Raw genomic sequence first — 9,094 nt, 5'->3', positions numbered from 1 at the left:
ATGAGCTAATTTTCTCGTGTCCCACTGTTCATAATTATGCTCCAAGGGGAAAAATGCCTAGACATTTTTTACATTTCTTCCACCCGACAAACAACCTTGAAAGATTTCAACTGTGAATTTCGGCTAGTGTCCCAACATCCGAAGTTCAGTCCGAGCTAAAAGGAAGAGAAATGAAACTAGAAATTGCAAGAAAGAATACATTGGCCCAGGGTATATATCAGCAAAGTGTTATGAAGTTCTCATTACCTTCGGTGAATGCTCTCAGTGTGGCGGTACTTGATCAAACATTGTCATTGCGCGCTTATCGTAGAATGGATACGTCTTTCATACGTACCTAGTACGCGTTCTTCAAGTGTTTTTTTTTTTATAAATCTTGTACGGAACGGGCTCCAAATTTTGCGTAACGTTACATACGTTCTTGTGTCTATGCGTTCTATTAAGCTTCCCTGTCACTTCCGTCGTGAAGAACCCGTGTCTTTCTGTCCGGAGACAAAACTCGCCAAGTGTCTGCAATAGGGTCCGCAAAATATTCCAACAAAGCTACTTTAGCGGCGGAAATACCTAAATGTTCATATGACGGTTTGTCCCATGGCCGGGGAAATATGCAACACCAAACCGACTTCAAGCCACATTTGGGTTCATACTGGAATCGCGAGTCGCCCGAACCACATCAAAACCACCTTCCAGAGATGGTTCGCGATGAAGCCAGCTTCGACGTGACTTCGACCGTTCATAGTAACCGCATGAATCCCTCTTCGCATTACGGTGTTTTGGCTTGAAATCCGATTTGGCGAGCTTAGTATGAACGGTGTCCAAGATTCTAGCGTCTGCTTGGAGAGAAGATGCGCCTCACTCCTCAGTAAGGGCACCAAAGGATGTTCTTGGCATCATCCAATAGGAAGGATGAATGGATACGAAGTTCTACGAAGAGTTACTAACTGCCATTACTCGCGCCTTTGTCTGGCCCTACGTCATAGCAAGGACGTTACATCAGGTCCTTGGTCATAGTTAACCTTTTGAATTTTCAGTCGAGCAGGGTTGGACCATCTTACTGTCAGTAGCTCCTTTGTTCTGTCAGATTAATGTGGCAATTGCTGACCCATGTAATTACTGCCCGAGGAAAGCTTACACAAAGATGCTACTCTTTTCGAACTGCCGATCGGGAGCCCTCAGGGATCACTTCGGCACTGGTAGCGTCCTCGCCCGCCGATGTATACTATCGCTCACCGGGGATTTTAACGGGGTGGATTCACTTTTACCAAGTATGACTTTAATGAAAAAGACAGCCATTCATATAGTTTGCTGATACTCATGTGAGTGGGCATTATTCCAGACTACCTTTTCTTATACAAAAGAAATAGTTTCAAAGTTAAGGTTTGCTGTTCAACAACATCTCCTCATTGATACTGACAAAAGGCAGTGGATGCTACCTTAATTAGAAATGTCTGGACGTTTTCAAAACCATCTCTAGTTCCTTGGGTGACTGCTACAGTCAAACCTGTATTAGCGGCCACCTTTGCGTGGCGACCACCTGGCCATTGTGGTCACTTTTTGTCGGTCCCTTAGATTTTTCCCATTGACCTAAGCATTAAGAAATAGTTTATAGTGGCCACCTGTCCAACGCGGCCACGGCCACACGATTTTCGGTCCCGTAGATAAAGAAACACTGCCTATCATGTGCGACCATACAGCGGCCCTTAATGTCACCCTGTGCCGAGGTTAAAATCGTAGTTTGCGAGGATTTGAAGTTCCCGGCAGGGTCATTTTGGTGGTAACGGAAGGTACGCGTGCCTTGAACGTTAGAGTCATCTATGTCGGCGAATTTACCAACATTGCGCATGGCAATATCAATCATTTTCGGTAGACTTGACTTCAGCAGAGTCAGTTGAATTTTGAGACGATATCGAGACAATGTTCCTTGGTGAGAAAGATCATTGGGTACAGAAATCATGTGTAACACGTGGTCAATTGATCAGCATTTTCTCTATAGTGGCCACCTGTCTATAGCGGCCGTGTTTCTCCAGTCCGTTGAGAGGCCGTTATAGACAGGTTTGACAGTACCCAAAAATTGATCGGTCTCAATTGTCTTTCAGATAACTCCAGTGACCAATACGGCCTTCTACCCCTACGGACCGGGGACTCCAGACATTTTGGACAGTGCAGCTGACGATGGCACATCGGGGGCAGTGAGTTTGGCCACCGCATTTCCATTTTTTGGAAATTCCTACAATGATCTCTATGTAAGTCCATTCATACCCTTCTAGATAGAGCAACATGCTTAAAGCACAGCCAAGGATTCATTGATTGAATTGATTGCTTGATGGAGGTGGTTTTTTTTGTGCATTTTGCGGCTTGCAGCTGCAAAATGCTTTGTAGTCAGAGTATTCGCTGTTGTGATGTTGATATGTTGTGATGTTGGAATCTTGGAATGAACGGACCTGTTCAATCTATGCCATACATTTGTATATCCGTTAAAACTGGCTTTGAGTAACATGTTAGAATTAGTTCAGTGGTAAAGTTTTCACATTGTAAACCTGGTGTGACCCGAGTTCGAATCCGCGGAGGGTGAATTTTTTTTCAATTGTCTTTTATTTCCTTTTTAACATCCATTGATATAAACAATCCTTTTGTCTTTTGACCAGAACATAAAAACCCACCTTTGGGGATTTTCTGTTCTGCATTTTTCCACTGTTGGGATGTTGAAATGAACAAATAGACGTGCGATACATGTTATTTCTCTGCTTATATATCGTTCGAAGTTTCCTTGAAATGCCCATACAACATCTATATCACATAATTACACAAGAAGAAACTGGTTTTCTCGAAAACAATTGCATACTGTATGACAAGAGTTTTACAAAACATATTCGTGTACATACTCATTTTCATATTCCTGGACATACCTCATTTGCATGTTTGTGAATCTCTACATGCGACTTCGTGGGAAGGACAGGTTAATTACTCTGTTTCTATTTATATATTTATCATATTTTGTCGTCCATGAAGACTATTGGCCTCCAGTAAAGACGTTGTTGTAAGCTTGTATCATTTGGCAGACTAGTTTGGCAAACTAGAACTTTACAGATGGAGAGTTACGATTTTGTTCCCTGTGATTTCCCCAGGTGAATACCAATGGTGACATCTCCTTCGGGTCAGCGGTAACGGGGTTCACACCAACCCCCTTCCCCGTAACTGGAAACAGGGTCCTCGCCGTTTACTACACCGACATCAAGACCAGTAATGGTGGACGCTCTGGTTACATCTACCGTCGGGAAACAACCGATGCCGCTATATTGGCCAGAGCAACTACGGACATCCAGACAGCCTTACCCGCCGACCATGGAAGCTTCGTGGCGACCTGGGTCTACATCGCTACCTGGCATGATGTTGGAATCTTTGGAGCAAGCGGAGATGGTCATAATCTTGTGAGTCCATAAAGAGTAAAGCCTCTTCTTTGCATATACATGCTGCAAAAGGTACTCATATATAAGATATACCAAAGCATCTTACCTTTACACATCCACGTGGTGAACAGTCATATATCTATTTATGTATAAACTAAACTTTTACTCAGATGAACTCTAACTTGTACTATATGCGTTTTGTTGCTTTTCATCTAGCGGAACACGTTCCAACTGGTTCTGATAACTGACGGCTGTAAGTCCTTCACCCTGTTTAACTACGACCAGATCCAATTCTTACAAGGGAGCACCAACAGCGGAAATGGGACAAGTGGTACAGGGCCGAACCCAGCGCAGGTAGGGAAACAACATTGACTAGAAGTTCGGTACAGGGCCGAACCCAGCGCAGGTAGAGAAACAACATTGACTAGAAGTTCGATACAGGGCCGAACCCAGCACAGGACTAGGTAGGGAAACAACATTGACTATAGCTAGAAGTTCGGTACAGGGCCGAACCAAGCGCAGATAGGGAAACAACATTGACTAGAAGTTCGATACAGGGCCGAACCCGCGCAGGTAGGGAAACAACATTGACTAGAAGTTCGGTAAAGGGCCGAACCCAGCGCAGGTAGGGAAACAACATTGACTAGAAGTTCGGTACAGGGCCGACCCCAGCGCAGGTAGGAAAACAACATTGACTAGAAGTTCGATACAGGGCCGAACCCAGCACAGGCCTAGGTAGGGAAACAACATCGACTTTAGCTAGAAGTTCGCTACAGGGCCGAACCAAGCGCAGATAGGTAGGGAAACAACATTGACTAAAAGTTCGGTACAGGGCCGAACCCAGCGCAGGTAGGGAAACAACATTGACTAGAAGTTCGATACAGGGCCGAACCAAGCACAGGTAGGGAAACAACATTGACTAGAAGTTCGGTACAGGGCCGAACCCGCGCAGGTAGGGAAACAACATTGACTAAAAGTTCGGTACAGGGCCGAACCCAGCGCAGGCAGGGAAACAACATTGATTAGAAGTTCGATACAGGGCCTGTATCCAGTGCAGGTAGGGGAAACAACATTGACTAGAAGTTCGATACAGGGCCGAACCCAGCGCAGGTAGGGAAACAACATTGACTAGAAGTTCGGTACAGGGCCGAACCCGCGCAGGTAGGGAAACAACATTGACTAGAAGTTCGATACAGGGCCGAACCCAGCGCAGGTAGAGAAACAACATTGACTAGAAGTTCGGTACTGGGCCGAACCCAGCGCAGGCAGGGAAACACAATGTGTAAGAAGACCCACAGTACACTTACAAATAGATACTATTTCATGGATGTCGTAAGAGTAGCTGCGGTTTTTATGCTGCGGAGTATATTGTTTCAAGGAGTTTCAATGTAACTTCATTATTTTTTGTTCTCTGTATGTAAGCCTCTAGGTATCCGAAAGCCTCATACCTTCCGAAAATGAAGAGACCGAGGTAGAAAAATGGTCTCCACATGTTGACATGTCTTTGGTCTGCTTTAGGTTGGGATCAACGGAGGAGATGGAATCCACTATTCGCTGCATCCGTATTCGAGGACCACCGATCTGTACACCCTGCCAACATGGACCGATCCGGCTGTGCCTGGACCTCCCGGACGTTGGGTGCAGAGGACCGACCTGGCCCTGACCGGGGACGGCCCAGCATTAGGTATGATTTCACTGTATGGTGTATGGTGGGTAGGATGAGGAGGGGGGAGGGTAGGTAATAGGGAACTCTGTGCATAGGTGAACTCCCATTAGATCCATTGTTATAAGATCTTTTACTTTAAAGAAACTTAACATAGGTATCGACAGGGGGCATGTTTGGGGGCTTGCAATCACTGAACAACTAAAATCACTGACCGGACCAAAATCTAGCCATAACCCAAACATAAGATAGGTGATGAAGGTTTGCCTCATCAGCTTGAGAATAAACAGAACTAAAGCCTGAAGACTGGAACAAAGTAGAAAGTATTCTTAAATCAGTGACAAGTTGTTTATGACAGGAAAAAAAACATGTAGCGCCAAATTTTCGATGTCTTCACAGTACATCTTATTCACAGAGTGACTTAGTCTCGCGAGAGCACGAGACTAGGCCCGAGACTTGCGTAGATCTTACGACCCCACCCCCTCAGGGCACCTTGCCCAAGTCCTACTTACCCCTGCTCCAAAAGGAGGTTGGGGGAGGGGTCCAGGCAAGTCTCGAACCTAGTCTTGTGCTCTCGCGAGACTAGCTCTCGGACCTAGTCTTGTGCTCTCGCGAGACTAGCTCACTCCGTGAACAAGATGTACTGTGAACTTGAAGACATCGAATTTGTGTTAATATTCTTCAAAAAACGTCACTTGTTGAAGAATCTTCTACTATCTGGGACTGGTGAACCTCTTCAATAGAGCTAAGTAGATTTTCATTGAAATAGTGAAGAGCATGTACAAAAACGACAATGATGTGCATATAACCATGGTGTGTAAGAAGCACACATAGTCGAAACAAGCTACCACTATACATTGATTGAATGGTGGAGGGAGAGCGTTTTCTTTCTAAGTTAGACTATTTTCTTCTTATTAACATTGCAGTGTGCCCAACCGGGTTCCGCGAAATCGGTGACGACTTGTGTCTGAAGCCTCACACCCAGCCCCTTGATTATGATGCTGCAATTGCCAGATGCGCTGAACTGGCACCGGACGGTCGACTCTTCAACATCCGCAGCCAGGCTCATAACGAGATGCTGATCGGTTTTCTCCAACGCTTCCAAACGTAAGGGGAAATCTATTCTCCTCATGTAACACTGTAGCCTGGATACCACACCCCAGCCCGATCTCAATATCTATCGTGCAGCCCTGCACGATAGATATTGAGATCGGGCTGGGGGTGTGGTATCCAGGCTAGTAACAGTGGGGTTCAATGACTGCTATACTGACCATGGTGATCTGACGGCCCGGATTCGGCGCGGGTTCGAATCCCGGGAGTCAGGATTTGTTTCTTTCTGTTCCTACTCCTCCTTTCTTACACCAAATCCAAGCACTCTGCTTGTACTTAAAAACGTTAGTATAGAAGTCTTCCCAAGATTGTCTTGAACACCAAATGTTAGATATCCTAAATGTAATACAATTCAGATATTTAGGTAATGAAGACAATCTTGAGAAGGCCTTTTTATAAACGTTTATTGAGGTGGCGGTATAATGATACCTGGTGGAATTATGAGAATGTATGTTATGCACTATCTCCCATGAATGAAAGTGAGTGTTAAGATGTTGTGACATAGTGTGAGTCTTCATAATTTCTATCGTTGTTTACAGTCGTACTGGGAGAGGACGCGGTCTGTGGACTGGTCTGACGGATAAAGCCGCCGAGGGTACTTTCGAGTGGGAGGACGGCACGGCATTTGACCCAGAAGGCTACACCAACTGGGCTGAGGGTGTTCTTGAAGAACGTCAAGGCGGGTAAGAGAACACAAAAACTCCATTGCGCTAATTACTACTGTACAAAGGCTGGCATATAATCATTACAACATGGCGGACATTTCCCGTCATGCATTTCGCGTTACAAATGGTGAATGAACTTAGTAATTTGCGATAGCAAAACTTGTATTGGTTTCGCTTGGGTCCGTGGGGCGCGGCCATTTTGTAGTGAATCACTAACTCCAGACAGAATGATTTGCTCCATCTCACACCGCACCATCGCACGTGTGGTGGGTTCTTCAACGTGCCTGGGGTATAGCTCTCCCTAAACACGGGACCTCCATTTAATTTCCTATCCGAGGGACGTCCCTAGGTTCTCATCTGCACCTGATCTAAGTAAAGTGAGGAAAGAAAAGTCTATATTCAGGTAATGAGTATTTTTGTTTGATGCATTTCCTAGGCAACGTGATTGTGTCTTCATGAAAAAGGACGACGGCTGGCAGTGGAACATCCAAAAATGTGAGACCCGGCGGGAGAGGAATGCCTTCATATGCACAGCACCCAAGGCTCCTGTGCCCTCCGAATGCTAAAGACATTTAAGAAGTTTGTCACAGCCGTGTATGTCAAACTGTCTGCAATCATCATCCGTAAATAACTTCATCAGGTTGGGAATTATTCGTATAGTAAGGTTCTTTAGGCACAACCAAGGAGAAGTTACTTCCAACGTTTCGTTGGATTAAGGAGGCAGTCTGGATCAGAAAATCAGCTCACGTCATGAACAGAGACGAGGGGGGGATACAAGCTGAGCCACGTTTGGGACGGCATTCTTGCTGCTGCAGCGCCACCTACATCGGCTATAAGTAGCAGCAAGAAGTAGTTTCCAGTCATTCTACCCTGATGACGGTGTCTGATAGACACCAAAACGTTGTAAGTAAGTACTCCTTGGTTGTGCCAAAGAACTTTACTATATGTCTGCAATCATCAGTTTTCTGTTGGGTAAATGTAACATCACAATCATTAACAGTCATGCCTTCAAGCACCAGAGTTAGCAACCTAGGATTGATGCGTTTAAAAATTCGTGCTTTCCCAGAACTATCGTAGAGTGTAATTTGTCATCACCAAGCACAGTAGGGGCATCTTCTCTGGATAGTTTGAAAGACCGCCTGCAGATAGATGTGCAAAAGTTAGGTATGACGGGTCCTTCGGTGTAATATAACCAGCTGCTGCCGCGCCGCGTGCCTGCGAAGCTGGTGTGTTATGTCGAAGGGCGGTTGTAGCGGATGAATGGATACAGATACAGTAAAAGAAAAAGAATAATAAATAACAATCTAACCAGCAAATGTACACCACACAGTTACAAGCGGTGATTGATATAAGCTGCACAACTTCTGAGGAACAGTTTCATAGTATAATATCAATATCCACCACATTCCAAATCGTTGTTTTAAAACAGGATATTAAGTCGATCGACAGTGTTTTCCAATTGGAATAGAAGCCAAACTATAACAGTTCAAGTCTACCGACCGTCGAAGTTGTATCCTCAAATACACTGTTCTAAAAAACAACGGATATAGGTTACCCCGCGAATAAAGGAGAACCAGAGTTAATGTTGACATTGACCATACAGAGCAGGCTATGAAACAGTTTGACAAGGCTGATGACAAAAGAATCGCTGAAAACTTTTTCTTTCCATTTTCAAATCTCTATAGTAGCATGCTAGGTAAAAGGTACTTTTTGCGGGTTTAAACCCTGGCTGCGTTATACGAAATCCTTACTGAAATCCTTACTGAATCCGTACTTACAGTTTTCTGTGCTTAGCTCGTATGGGAAAGATTAAATGGTCAGGCTATCAGCTTACTAGTCCACATGTGTAACGCTTGCATAACTGTGTGGCCCAAGGTCAATAGAAATGGAGATGGGCGCTGCCTTATACACTGAGAGGTACTAAGTACGGTACGGATGTGATCGAAACCTTTTAGATTGTTTTTAACACTCATTTAAACGCTGACTCATTCACTCACTCACTCTCTACCTTAAGTACAGTTACAGTATGATTGTTGCCAATCACTGTAACTTGAATGCTACTCAACTATTTTCTTGCACTTTTTGTAATAGTATTGAATTCATCATCATAATCAAAATGGGGAATTTCAGGTCTAAATCATCTAACACCCAATACCAATAAGAATTATCAGATATCCAAGCAACTATGCCTGTCATGACTTTCATAGATTGCATAAATCACTATGTAATGGTACAAAGAGCACTTTTTTGTT

At 44.5% G+C, this 9,094-nt stretch overlaps 1 protein-coding gene across 2 annotated transcripts in view; it reads left to right on the top strand.

Moving 5' to 3' along the window:
* The window catches only part of LOC118425150 (sushi, nidogen and EGF-like domain-containing protein 1), an 18,146-nt gene extending 10,584 nt beyond the window's left edge, over positions 1-7,562 (top strand). For both annotated transcript variants that reach the window (XM_035833975.1, XM_035833974.1), the window contains exons 2-8: positions 2,094-2,240; positions 3,123-3,425; positions 3,621-3,758; positions 4,923-5,088; positions 5,994-6,174; positions 6,717-6,860; positions 7,279-7,562. In XM_035833975.1, the coding sequence (XP_035689868.1) occupies positions 2,094-2,240; positions 3,123-3,425; positions 3,621-3,758; positions 4,923-5,088; positions 5,994-6,174; positions 6,717-6,860; positions 7,279-7,408 (1,209 nt within the window). In that variant the 3' untranslated portion in view covers positions 7,409-7,562. The remainder of the gene's footprint in view (positions 1-2,093; positions 2,241-3,122; positions 3,426-3,620; positions 3,759-4,922; positions 5,089-5,993; positions 6,175-6,716; positions 6,861-7,278) is intronic.
* Positions 7,563-9,094: the final 1,532 nt, after the last annotated feature.

This window comes from Branchiostoma floridae, chromosome 10 (genome assembly GCF_000003815.2).
Source record: "Branchiostoma floridae strain S238N-H82 chromosome 10, Bfl_VNyyK, whole genome shotgun sequence".
Classification (NCBI taxonomy): domain Eukaryota; kingdom Metazoa; phylum Chordata; class Leptocardii; order Amphioxiformes; family Branchiostomatidae; genus Branchiostoma; species Branchiostoma floridae.
The sequence above is the reverse complement of the archived record's forward strand: the minus strand, read 5'-3'. Positions and strand labels throughout refer to the sequence as shown.